The sequence below is a fragment of the Dromaius novaehollandiae genome, chromosome 29 (genome assembly GCF_036370855.1).
Source record: "Dromaius novaehollandiae isolate bDroNov1 chromosome 29, bDroNov1.hap1, whole genome shotgun sequence".
Lineage (NCBI taxonomy): Eukaryota > Metazoa > Chordata > Aves > Casuariiformes > Dromaiidae > Dromaius > Dromaius novaehollandiae.
In genome coordinates, this window is record NC_088126.1 from 2868309 (window position 1) to 2880424 (window position 12116).

The 12116-nt window shown below is 71.9% G+C and overlaps 4 protein-coding genes across 7 annotated transcripts; 3 read left to right on the forward strand and 1 right to left on the reverse strand.

Moving 5' to 3' along the window:
- NR1I3 (nuclear receptor subfamily 1 group I member 3) lies at positions 1–3895 on the forward strand. 2 transcript variants are annotated; one of them, XM_064498879.1, is made up of 9 exons: positions 1–105; positions 756–1011; positions 1328–1458; positions 2011–2192; positions 2272–2483; positions 2555–2700; positions 2916–3032; positions 3116–3221; positions 3547–3895. In XM_064498879.1, exons 2-9 carry the CDS (start codon positions 824–826, stop codon positions 3674–3676), a joined length of 1212 nt encoding a protein of 403 aa, XP_064354949.1. In that variant the 5' UTR covers positions 1–105; positions 756–823; the 3' UTR covers positions 3677–3895. The 2 variants fall into 2 exon arrangements, with proteins under 2 accessions (XP_064354949.1, XP_064354948.1); XM_064498878.1 differs by having other exon boundaries at positions 31–109.
- Positions 3896–4174: 279 nt separating this feature from the next.
- TOMM40L (translocase of outer mitochondrial membrane 40 like) lies at positions 4175–6870 on the reverse strand. 2 transcript variants are annotated; one of them, XM_064498881.1, is made up of 9 exons: positions 6573–6870; positions 6076–6143; positions 5872–5964; positions 5636–5737; positions 5295–5400; positions 5078–5174; positions 4838–4914; positions 4654–4756; positions 4175–4580 (listed from the first exon to the last, which is right to left on the reverse strand). In XM_064498881.1, the coding sequence occupies exons 1-9, from the start codon at positions 6670–6672 to the stop codon at positions 4565–4567; spliced, it is 762 nt and encodes a 253-aa protein (XP_064354951.1). In that variant the 5' UTR covers positions 6673–6870; the 3' UTR covers positions 4175–4564. The 2 variants fall into 2 exon arrangements, with proteins under 2 accessions (XP_064354951.1, XP_064354950.1); XM_064498880.1 differs by having other exon boundaries at positions 5078–5200; positions 6573–6868.
- A 1105-nt stretch (positions 6871–7975) lies between these two features.
- Positions 7976–9237, forward strand: LOC112990076 (apolipoprotein A-II-like). 2 transcript variants are annotated; one of them, XM_064498928.1, is made up of 3 exons: positions 7976–8078; positions 8727–8981; positions 9070–9237. In XM_064498928.1, exons 2-3 carry the CDS (start codon positions 8740–8742, stop codon positions 9188–9190), a joined length of 363 nt encoding a protein of 120 aa, XP_064354998.1. In that variant the 5' UTR covers positions 7976–8078; positions 8727–8739; the 3' UTR covers positions 9191–9237. The 2 variants fall into 2 exon arrangements, with proteins under 2 accessions (XP_064354998.1, XP_064354999.1); XM_064498929.1 differs by having other exon boundaries at positions 8044–8078; positions 8733–8981.
- A 681-nt stretch (positions 9238–9918) lies between these two features.
- UFC1 (ubiquitin-fold modifier conjugating enzyme 1) lies at positions 9919–12054 on the forward strand. Its single transcript, XM_026111531.2, has 6 exons — positions 9919–10092; positions 10853–10920; positions 11114–11177; positions 11359–11435; positions 11638–11728; positions 11813–12054. Exons 1-6 carry the CDS (start codon positions 9970–9972, stop codon positions 11882–11884), a joined length of 495 nt encoding a protein of 164 aa, XP_025967316.1. The 5' UTR covers positions 9919–9969; the 3' UTR covers positions 11885–12054.
- Positions 12055–12116: the final 62 nt, after the last annotated feature.

Consider the following 12116-nt stretch of genomic DNA (forward strand, 5'->3'; position numbering starts at 1 on the left):
CGCTGCCGCAGCCAAGTTCAAGGTTCAAACTCCACCCGGGCTCCCGGCGCAGTGGCAGCGGCGCGGAGGAGGCCGGGGGGCCCCGCAGCCCCCCGCGAGCCGCCGGCGGGTGAGCCCGGGCCCCGGCGGCACCGGCTGCCCGTCGCGGGCAGCACCGGGGCGTCTCGGGGGCGACCGGGCCGCGGCGAGGGGCGTCCGCGGGTCGCGCGGGGGAGAGGGCCGCGCGGGAGCGGGGCGGCCGCGGGGCGCAAACGGCACCGAGCGCTGCCGGACGCGGCGACGCCGCCCGGGACCCCGGCGTTGCGCGGGCGGGAGCTGCGGCGCGGCTCGTACGCGCGCACGCAAACACGGCGCAGCGGCTGCCGTAGCGATGGCACATGCCCCCGCGAGCTGCGTGTCGCGGCCGTGGCAGCTTTCGCGTACGTGGTGCGGCCCGCGGGGCACGACGCAGCGGCGGCAGCACGTTGCAAACACGCGCGCAGCTGCGTTAACAGCACATCTGCAGCGGCACATGCACACGCGTGCACGCACAGCTGGAAATGCACGGCACAGCTGGAAATGCACGTGGACATACGAGCGTGTCGGCAATAACACACACACGAGCGTGTGGCACAGCACATCTGCAAGCCCCCACGTGCAAACGGTGACCGCAGTCCCCGCAGTGGGGACCTGCCAGCGCTGGAAGGCAGAGCGCACACGCGTGTGTGCATGAACACGCGTGTGTGCACATGTATAAGCGTGCTCTTCTCCTGCAGGCTCTCTCCTCGCTGCCGGCCCCCCCGGGGGCACCGGCCGGCGCGTGGCCGTCCCCGCAGCCCCGGCCATGTCCGTGTCCAGCCCCTCGGACCCGGAGAGCAGCCTGGGCGGCAGTCCGTGCGCGCGGGGCCGCCGGGCCGCCGAGAGGGAGGACGCGGAGCCCGACGAGGAGAAGATCTGCGCCGTGTGCGGGGACCGCGCCACCGGCTACCACTTCCACGTCATGACCTGCGAGGGCTGCAAAGGCTTCTTCAGGTGGGCGCCGCAGCCGGGCCGCGGCACGGCACGGGGCGGGATGGAGTGCCAGGGGACGGGACAGGGAGGAACAAGATGGGACAGGACAAAATGGCGCGAGACGGGACAAGATGGGATGGGACAAGATGGGATGAGGCAACATGGAGCAGGACAAGATGGAATGGGACAGGATGAGAGGGTCGGGGTGGGATGGGATGGGACAGGAAAGGAGGGTCAGGTGGGATGAGGTGGGACAGGAGGGGACAGGACAGGAAGGTCAGGAGCGAGATGGCTCTGCCCCGCGCCCACCCTGCTCTGTGTCCCCGTGTCCCTCCAGGCGGTCCATCAACAAGGGCGTCCACTTCACCTGCCCCTTCGCCCGGAGCTGTCCCGTCACCAAGGCCAAGCGGAGGCAGTGCCAGGCCTGCCGCCTCCAGAAGTGCCTCGACGTGGGCATGAGGAAGGACAGTGAGTGCGACCAGCCCCGGTGGCCCTAGGGGACACGGGACAGCAGGGGGGGCCTGGGTGGGATGGCAGGGAGGGCATGGGGGAAGAGGGGATGGGGGGACAAAGGACAGGGTCACCTAGCTGGGACAGATGGGGTGACCCGAGTGGGACAGATGGGAGGACATGGGCAGAGGGGACAACAGGGGAACCTTGGTGGGAAAGGGGGGAGCAGGGAGGACCAATGTGGGGTGTTGGGGACATGGAGAAGAGGGGATGATGGGGTGACCGGGGTGGGACAAGGGGGGGCATGGGAGCGGAGAAGACAGTCCGGGTAGGATGGCAAGGGGAGACATGGTGGCAGAAGGGATGGAGGGACCTAGGGGAGAGGGGACAGCAAGGTGACAGGGGGATACAGATGACAACAGGGAGATGCAGGGAAGGAGGGGTGGGATCAGTCCCCTCTCCCCACTGGGTTCTTCCCCCTGCCACGTCCCCAAGCTGAGGCAAGGACCCAGGCATCCTGCTTCCCCCCCCCGCGGCGCCGCGGGTCTGACCCGGCCCCCGGCATCGCAGTGATCATGTCGGAGGAGGCTCTGCGGACGCGGCGAGCGCTGCGGCGGCAGCGGCGGCTGGCGCGGGAGGCGGTGGAGCAGCCCGGGGGGCTCACGGCGGAGCAGCAGGAGCTCATCAGCATCCTCATCACGGCCCACAAGAGAAACTTCGACTCCAGCTTCTCCCAGTTCGTGCACTACCGGGTGAGTGGGGCCGCAGGAGCCCGGCGGCGCCCACCCGGAGGGTCCCGGCCCGCCGCTAACGCCCTGCCGCCCTCGCCAGCCCGCCGTGCGGCTCTACATCCACAGCCCGCGGCCCCGCAGCCCGCCGGAACCCGCCGGCCTCTCCTTGTCGGCAGTGGCGTCCCCCGAGCCGGACTGCCTGCCCGAGGATGTGCTGCCCGACGTCTTCTCCATGCTGCCCCACTTCGCCGACCTCAGCACCTTCATGATCCAGCAGGTCATCAAATTCGCCAAGGAGATCCCAGCCTTCAGGTCAGCACGGGCCCGGCGCGGGCGTCCCCGGCGCCTCGCCCCGGCTCCGACGTTCCAGTCTCTCCCGGTAGGAGCTTGCCAATCGACGACCAGATCTCGCTGCTCAAAGGCGCCACTTTGGAGATCTGCCAGATCCAGTTCAACACGGTCTTCAACGAGGAGACCAACGCCTGGGAGTGCGGGCAGCACTGCTACACCATCCAGGACGGGGCCCTGGGTGAGCTGGCGTGGGCTTAGGGTGGCACCGGGGCTGGGATGAGGGGCGGCAGCTGCCTGGGGCTGCCCCATAAGGGCAGGGCAACCAAGGAGGGTGTTGACACCGGGTCCAGGGCCTCCCCCGGGAAGGGAAAAGCAAGAGACATCCCTGCCCGGCTCCCGTTCCTCCGCTGGCCGGCCAGCCCGGCTCCCCCATCACCGCCCCGCTCTCCCCAGCTGGGTTTCAGCAGATCTACCTGGAGCCGCTGCTCAAGTTCCACATCAGCCTGAAGAAGCTGCGGCTGCACGAGGCTGAGTACGTCCTGCTCCAGGCCATCCTCCTCTTCTCACCAGGTAGGGGCCACCGGGGCGGGCACCGCGGGGACGTCCCACCCCCCGTGGTCCCTGGCTCACGGCCACCTGCCCGGCGCTTGCAGACCACGCGGGCATCTCTCAGCGGGAGTTCATCGACCAGCTCCAGGAGAAGGTGGCCCTCACGCTCAAGAGCTACATCGACCACCAGCACCCCATGCCCGAGGGCAGGTACGCGCTGGGGATGGGGCAGGGTGGGCACCCACGCCTGGAGCCCCGGCGGCACCCGCGCACCCCTCGCTTTGCCCCTGGGGACCAGCATTACGGATCTGCCCATGAGGCCTCCAGACCCTGCCTAGGTGGGACAGGAACATGGCCCAGACTGGATTTGGGGGTGCCCCCGGGCACAGGCAGAGCCTGGCAGGGCTGGCACAGCCCACTGTGCCCAGTGCCGAGACCCCCGCGGCTCAGCGCAGCCTCTCTGCCGGGGGCAGCGGTGCCCTGTGCCCCCACCGCGGGCGCAGACGGGCTGAGCCGGGCGCCTTCGCCCTGTCAGGTTCCTCTACGCCAAGCTGCTGCTGCTGCTGACGGAGCTGCAGACGCTGAAGGTGGAGAACACGCGGCAGATCCTGCACATCCAGGACTTGTCCACCATGACGCCGCTGCTCTCCGAAATCATCAGCTAGAGCCCCCGCCGCCAGCCTCCGCGCCAAAGCCCTGCTGCACGTCGAGCCCCGGCCCCCGCAGTGGACCGGTGGCACCAGCCTTCTCCCCCCCTTCCAGCCGGGCACCGGCACCGCTTCCCGCTCAGCGCCAGCCAAACCTGGCCGTGCCCACGGGGCCGGTGCCCCCCCGGTACCAGCGCACTTTACAGGGTGGAGTAAAGCTCCTTTATTTTTCCAGGCTCTGGGGGTGCGTTTGTGTGTGAACACAGCCCTGGCTCCGGGCGCTGCCAGGCGCGTCCGGCTCCTGCCACGTCCTCTGCTGCCCGGAGCAGCTCGTCACGCGGCTGGAGGGAAACTGAGGCCGGGGAGAGGCGGGAATAGAAGGAAACCGGGATGCTCCAGGGACCACGCAGGGCGGCAGGGGCTCGGCCCTGCCTGCGGAAGACGGAGGCCCCCAGGGCTCGGGCAGTGAGTCCGCCTGTCCATCCCCCCCCCCCCCCCCCAAAAAGCAGCCGCTCATCAGCCCCAAGGCTTTAATAGCTCACAAGCTGTCACACGCTGTCACACAGTGTCCCCCAGTGGCGAGGGACCGGCACCCCCCGCCCCGGCAGCACAGTCAGTCCTGGGGCTGGGGTCAGTCGCCCCCGCGGGCGGCGGGACCACGGGGCGAGAGCGGGGCCCCGGCCCGGCCCCCCCCGCGGCGCCGAGGCTCCCTGAGCAGGAGGGTGGCAGGAGCTGCCAGCCCGCGCGCGGGCGCTCGCTCTGCGCAGGCGTCCCCAGCCGCCTCAGCCCACGATGACACTGAAGCCACAGTGGAAACGGTTCTTCCAGTGGTTGAGGAAGGCGCCCAGAGCCAGGGTGACGGGCAGGGGGGGCAATTTCTTCTCCAGCACCCCCCCTACGCACCAGTTACTGTCCAGGAGCCCTGTACGGGGGAGAGGCGGGGGTGACCGCCGGCACTCACGGGCGCTGGGTGCCCGGCCCAGCTCCTCGCTTACCCCTGAAGACCATGTTGGCCTGCGGCAGGTTGAGCTGGTAGCCGAAGGCGAAGGTGGTGTCCTGCAGCCGCGTGTTGGCCTCCAGCTCCACCCCGACCTGGACCTGGCGGGGGGCAGGGGGGGGGAAGCAGTGTGAGGCCCCGCGGCGGCAACGCGGGCCGGGGGCCGCGCGGACCCCGCTCACCTGCTCGTTGGCTTTGTGGTAGTAGCTGGCGTGGGCACCGCCGTAGCCGATGTTCAGCGTCGCCACCCACTTGAGGGCTGGGAGAAGAAGAAATCCAAAGGGCTGAGAGGAGCCGGGACGTCCCTGGGGACGGCAGGGCAGTCACCGCGCTCCGGGGATGGGACAGGGCTCAGGGTGGGGATGGTGGCCCCGTGCTGGACCTGTGGGTCACCCCAGCTCCCCCCACGCTCCCCCGCGTACCCGTGTATTTCCCCGCCAGCGTGACGATGGCTCCCTCCTCGCCGGGCCGCCGGTGATAAACCATCTCTCCGCCCAGCACCAGGCGGGAGGTCACGCTCTGCAGGAAGTGGGCCACCATGATCACTGCGGGGACAGCGAAGCCCTCAGCGCCCGGGCCCCACTCCGCGCCGCAGGGCTCGGCCCCGGCCGCCGCCCCGGCCCACGGCGCCCCACTGACCGGACTCGCTGAGGAGGTCGGGGTTGCCCAGCGTGAGGGTGGCCGTGCAGTCGTCCCCCCGGTACTCGCCGTCGAACTGCCACGTCACGAACTTGGACTGATGGGTCTGGAAGGCGACGGGGTCCTGCTGCAGCTCAGCCCGGAGCCGGGCAGCGCCACTGTCCCACACGGAGGGGACAGATCCGGATGCCAGCGCCGGAGCAGGCCGGGAGGTCCCTCTCGGCACCGGGCTCCCCGCAAGCAGCCGGTGCCACCTCCGGGCTCCGGCAGGCCGGACCGGTGAGACCCCCTGCCACCTGGCGAGGTCCCCCCGCCCCGGGGAGCCTCCCGCCCGGCCCCACCTGGAAGACAGCTTTGGTTCGGATCCGCTCCGCCACGAGGTGCAGCACCTGGGCGTTGAGGCTGCCGCAGTTATCCATGTCCCCGACCAGCGTGGGGAAGGCCTGCGGGACGGCGGGCGCTGAGCCGCGGCGGCGGAGGGGCTGCAGAGCCCCCCTGCCCCCCCGCCCCGTGGGCACCGGGGCCAGGCCGGGCCCCGCAGGAGCCGCGGTGGCCCCCGCCCGCGCCGCCCCCTCACCTCGGTGGGGCTGAGCTGCCGGTCGCCCACGTAGGTGGCATTGAAGTGGTAGTTGGAAGGGCCGAGGGTGCTCATGTGGACGGTGTGGGTGACCTGCGGGGGCGGCGGGTCAGCGGGGGCGAGCTGGGGGGCACGGCCCCCTCCCACGCCCCCCCACCGGTGGCCCTGTCCCTGCAGGGGACGCAGCCAGCAGCTGCCACCGACCTGGAAGTGGCTGCTCAGCGCTTTGTTGACGATCAGCTTCACCCCCTCCATCTGCTGGGGGAAAACCTCTGCGGGGAGAGCGGGGTCAGCGCCGGGGACGCCCCGGGGCGGGGTCACCGCCCCCCCAGCTGCCAGGACCCCCCCCCCCCAGGCCACCCGGTGCTGCACCAGGACCCCGCAGCCCAGCCCCGCCCCCCCCAGCTGTCACCCTCCCGCTGTCACCCCCGTGCTAGGACCCCCCCCCCCAAATGCCCCCGCCCCCAGGGCCACCAACCCCTGCCACTGCTCTCAGGACACCAGGACACCACGTCCCCTCCCGGTGTCACCCGCACGCCCGGGTCCCTGCCCCCCCCGGTGGCACCCGGGCCCCCCCGGCCGGGGCCAGGCCTGTCCCCCCCCCCATTGGCGACACGGGACCCCCCAGCAGCCACGAGCCCCAAGCCCGGTCCCGGTGCCCCTCCCCGAGTCCCGGTGCCCCCCCCGGTCCTGGCGCCCACCTTTGCACTGCCGGTGCAGCTCGTCGAAGCTGCCGGGGTTCCCGAGCGGCTCCCCCCGGCGCGGCGCCCGGCGAGCGGCGGGGCCCAGCGCGTTGCCCATGGCCCCGGCCCCGGCCCCGGCCCCGGCCCCGGCGCGGCGGCTCAGCGGGCGGCGCCCGGCGGCGGCACCCGGCCGGCCATGGCGGCCCCGGCGGCGCGGTCCTACCCCCGCTCGCTCCCCCTGATCTTGATGGGCGCCGCCATCTTGGGCGCGGGCGCCGCCACCGCACCCGGAAGCGACTTCACAGAACCCCTCGCGCTCCGAGGGCGCGGCCGCCATCTTTGGAGCGGGCAGTGCTCGCCGTCCATTGGCTGGAGCGCCGAGTGCTCAAAGCCCATTGGCTGAGACGGGGGCCTGGGGGCTCCGCGGGTCCAGGCCCCGCTCGGGGCCGTTCCGCCCGTGCCATGTTCCCCCCCGCCGGGGCCACCGACATGGGGCCCCCGACCGGCACCCACGTCCCCAGCAGCCGCCTCCCCGGGGCTGGGCCCGGCAGCCAGCCCTGCTCCCTCCCTCCCTGCCCCCTGGGTGGCCTGCGTGGGCCAAGCCCCTGCGTGACCTCGTGTCCCTCCCCATGTGTCCCCTGGCTGTGTCCCCATGTCCCCTCCCCATGTCTCCAGCCCCATGTTCCCTCCTGGTGTCCCCACGTCCCCGACCCCGTGCCCCTTCCATGTGTCCCTGGCCATCCCCTGCCTCCTCTCCCCTTGGGTGCCCCCCCCCCCCCATCTCCTGGCCGTGCTGCCGTCACCAGGCTTTCCTGGAAAGGGGTGACGCCGGCGGGGGGGTCGGCAAGGGACGCCGTGGGGCGCGGGAGGCCAGGGTGGCGCTGGCTGCCCCAGGGGGACACCAGGTCTTTGCCCCTGGTGCTGCAGGGGACGGCCGGCCGGCCGCCCGCTCCCCCTCGCTGAGTCACGCTGTCACGTTGGCGGCCGAGGGTCAGCGATAAGGCGGGCGCCGGCCTTGGCCTAGCTGGGGGGGCGGCTGGGGGCCCCAGCCCCTGCCGGGGACCCCGCTGTGGGGCAGGTGGTGGGGGCCACCAGGCGCCACATGCCCTGGGGCCACCACGGGCCGCGCGGCTGCTGTGGGCCAGGGGGAGACGATGGGCTGTGGGGCTACAACGTGCCCTGGGGCTACAATGTGCTGTGGGGCTACAACACGTGCTGTGGGGCTGCCGTGTGCTGTAGGGCTGAGGCAAACCATGGGGTTACAGCGTGCCGTGGGGCTACGATGTGCCCCTGGGCCACAACATGCCATGGGGCTACAACGTGCCGTGGGGCTACAACATGCCGTGGGGCCCCTGGGTGCCCGGGCCGCCCCATGGCGGGGCCCCGGCAGCGACCCTTAGCCCCACGGTGTTTACCCGGGACGGGGGGCCGGCGCGGGGGGCGGGAGCTGCCGGGGGATAAAAGCGCCCGTGGCCGCCAGGGCAGCACCCAAGGGGCCTCCGCAGCCCGCAGAGCCCTGCCCAGGTGAGGGGGCAGCCGTGGGGCAGCGGCGGGGGGGGCGGAGGGGGACATGTGAGCTGTGGGGCAGTGAGGGGACAGGGAAGGGGAAGGGTGGGGCTGGTGGTGCCATGCGGCAGCATGGGCAGGATGGGGATGGGGATGCCATGGGGTGGGATAGGAATACCAGTACCATAGGGCAGGATGAGGATGGTGGTGCTGTGGGGCAGGACGGGGATGGCCATGCCATGGGGCAAGGGGGGGCAGACCCTGGGCATGCTGTGGGGCAGGAGGGGGCAGGACAGGGATGGTGGTGCTGTGGGGCGGGGGCAGGATGTGGATGTCCATGCCGTGGGGCAGGATGGCCACAGGCCCTGGGGGTGCCATGGGGCAGGAGGGAGAGCCCCTGGGGGTGCTGCGGGGAGGGAGGGGACAACCCTGGGGGTGCTGTGGGGCAGGAAGGGGCAGGATGGGGATGGCAGCACCATGGGGTGTGTGTGGGGGGGGGGCAGATCCTGTGGGTGCCCCATCCCTGCCCCCAGCACAGCCCTGTGCAGGGCCTGAGCCCCCAGGCGAGGGGGGGAGACCCCATCGCCCCCCAGCACCACACTCGGGCTGCCCGGCGGGGCCAGGAGCACCCTCGGGTGCCCCCCCCAGCACCCCCCCACCCCACAGCTCCAGAGCCACGATGAAGGTGCTGGCGGCGGCGCTGCTGCTGCTGCTGGGCACCGGCTGCCTGGAAGGTGCCGTGGTGAGGCGGGAGGCCGAGCCCCCCGGGCCCCCCGGCCCCCCCGGCGCCGAGGCCGACCTGGAGAGGCGGGTGGAGGCGGCCTTCGAGGCGCTGGAGGGGCATCTGCAGACCTTCTCCGACTACATCACCAAGGAGCTGCCCAGCAAGCTGGAAGCCGAGAAGATGAAGCAGCAGGCCAAGTGCGTGGGGCAGGCGGCGGGCGGGTGGGTGGGGGGTCCGGGGGGGCCCCCGGCCGCGCTGCCCTGACACCCGCCGCTCTCCCCGCAGGGAGTACCTGGAGCGTGCCGGGCAGCACTTTGCGCCCCTGGCCACCGAGCTACGCACCAACGTCCTCGAGCTCTTCGCCCAGCTGCTGCACGTTGGGAAGCAGGCGGTGACACAGCCCTGAGCGGTGCCCGCCCGGCCCCGGTGCCCCAATAAAGCCCTCGAGCCGCCCGCCGTGTCGCTGCTGCTGCCGGGGAGGGGGGGGCCGGGGGGTCCCCGCTGCGTCGGGGCGGATATGGAGGCCGTGCGGGAGGTGCCGCCGTGGGTCCTGTTGTGCGGTGACCCTGGTCCCCACATGAAGGCGGCCCCACCACCCCTGGGGCCTGTGGTGGCCCCCGCAGCCACCCCGTGCCACCACTGTGCTGTCCCCAGAGCGTCCTTTGGCCACGTGGAGGACACGGGGCACAGGCCACTGCTAGAGCCATGTGGGGCAAACGGGGCTCACAAGCTGGGCAGCGGGAGGAAACCTGCCCCGGGCTGTGCTGGCCCCAGGGTGGGCGACAGGACGTTATGGGCACAGCTGAGACCCGATGGACTCAGCGCGGCCAGCGCTAAAGATGGCGGTACTGGGACCCCACCCCACCCCCCGGGTCGCGGTCTGGCAGAGGCCCTTGTGCCCGTGGTAAAGATGGCGGCGCCGAGCACGCCGCTCCCCAGCGTCACGGTCGGCCCGCGGCCCTCCCACGCCTGTAGTAAAGATGGTGGCGCTGGGACCAGCCACACCCCGCAACGTCACTGCTGGTCACGGTCCTCTGCCCCTAAGAAAGATGGCGGCCTCGGACCTAGGCTTTCCCAGAGCGTCACCTCCGGTCAGCGGCCTTTTGCCCTTAGCAAAGATGGCGGCGTGCCAATGCAAGCCGTGCCCCGCAAAGCCCTTTCCGGTCCGCCCCGCCCGCGGCAAAGATGGCGGACGAAGCGACGCGGAAGGTGGTGGCGGCGCTGCCGCTGCTGCGGACGGCGGCGGGCCCGCGGGACCGGGAGCTGTGGGTGCAGCGGCTGAAGGAGGAGTACCAGGCGCTCATCAAGGTAGGCCCCGCCGCTGCCGCTCCGCCGGGGAGGCGGCTTGGTGCCGCCCGGGCTGCCGGCGCCCCGCCGCGACGGTGGCCGAGGAGGGTCGTGCCGGGGCTTGCCCCGCCGCGACGGTGGCCGAGGAGGGTCGTACCGAAGCGCGTCCCCGCCGCTCCCTGGTGGTTGCCCCGCGCTCCCCCGTTCCCCTGGGGCTCCCCGTCATTCCCCCCAGCAGAGAGGCCCTGGGACCCCCAGCTGCCCCACGTCTCCCCCCTCCCCTAGGTCCCCACTCCCACCAGCTTCAGCTCCCCCCAGTTGATCTGGGTCCCCCCACTTGCCCTAGGCCCTCCCCAGCTTCCCCAGTTCCCCCCCCCAGTTGCCGTAGGCCCTCCCTAGCTCCCCCAGTTCCCCCCCAGTTGCTCTGGGTCCCCCCAGTTCCTCCCCCAATTGCCCTAGGCCCTCCCCAGCTCCCCCAATTGCCCTGGTGTCCCTCCAGTTGCCCCCCCCAGTTGCCCTAGGCCCTCCCTAGCTCCCCCAGTTCCCCCCCAGTTGCTCTGGGTCCCCCCAATTGCTCTAGGTCCTCCCCAGCTCCCCCAGTTCCCCCCCCCAGTTGCTCTAGGTCCCCCCCAGTTTCCCCCCACCAGTTGCCCCAGGCCCTTCCCAGTTGCCCCAGCGCCGGGCTGCCTTGCAGGCGGGGGGGCTCGGGCTGCACTGAGCTGTTGGGCTGAGCTAGGCCGGGCTCATGCCGTTCCCGCTCACCCCCCCGTCGCTTCCCCAGTACGTGGAGAACAACAAGAACGCCGACAACGACTGGTTCCGCCTGGAGTCCAACAAGGAAGGCACGCGGTGGGTGAGCGGTGGTGGCAGCGCACGCCCCCGGGGTCGCCGGGGCCCCGGGCCGGAGCCAGTGGCACGGCTGGGAGGCTCCCTGAGCCCAGCGGCCCCGCGGCGCTCGGGGCCGCTCTGCGCGTCCCTGGCAGAGGCAGGACGGGAACTGTGGCCGGGGGCGGCCCCCCCCGACCCCCCCACTCTCTTGCAGGTGGTTCGGGAAGTGCTGGTACATCCACGACCTGCTCAAGTACGAGTTCGCCATTGAGTTTGACGTGAGTGTCCCGGAGCGGGAGGGGGGACAAACCCGCTGGGGGGAGGGGGGGGGGACAGGGGAGGGGACAGTCAAAGCCGCACTGCGAGCCACCTTTGGGCACGGCTGTGGGGACGGGGACGCCTTCGGGGTGTCCCGTGGGTGCTGGACCCTGCAGCGACGCTCGCTGTCCCCGCCGGCAGATTCCTGTGACGTACCCGGGCACCGCTCCCGAAATCGCCATTCCGGAGCTGGACGGGAAGACAGCCAAGATGTACAGGTCGGCCATCGGGGCTGCGTGGGGCACTGCCCGGCTGTGGCTGTGCCGTGGGGCTGTGCCGGCCCCGGGCAGTGCTTTCCCGGCTGTGGGGTGCTTCTGCCCCCCCAGAATGGGTCCGGGCCCAGTGCCTGGCTCTTGCTGGTGCCCGGGGAGGGCTCCGGCTCCCTACAACGGGGAGCTCACGGCTCCGTCTTCCCTGCAGAGGGGGGAAGATCTGCCTCACCGACCATTTCCGGCCCCTGTGGGCCAGGAACGTGCCCAAATTCGGCTTGGCGCATCTCATGGCGCTGGGGGTGAGTGGGGGCGAGAGCTGGGGTGGCGCGGGCGGGGGGGATATCGCCGCAGGGCCGCTCACCGCGTCTGCTCCCGCCCCGCAGCTGGGCCCCTGGCTGGCCGTGGAGATCCCCGACCTCATCGCCAAGGGGCTGGTGCAGCACAAGGAGAAGTGACCGGAGCGGAGCCCGGCCGGCCGCCCACAGGAGCTGGGCCATCCCCGAGGGCGCTCCCGGCTCCGTCCCAGGGTGACTCCCTGCCCCATCCCAGGGCGGCTCCTGCGTCCCTTGGTCCTCGCTGCCTGCTCTGGTCCCTCCTCTTCTCTAATAAACGCTGCCGCCATGCACCCCGCTCTTGTCTGCTGTCTCTGGGGCCGGGGGATCCCTGGGGCCGCCCAGCCGCAGCCGC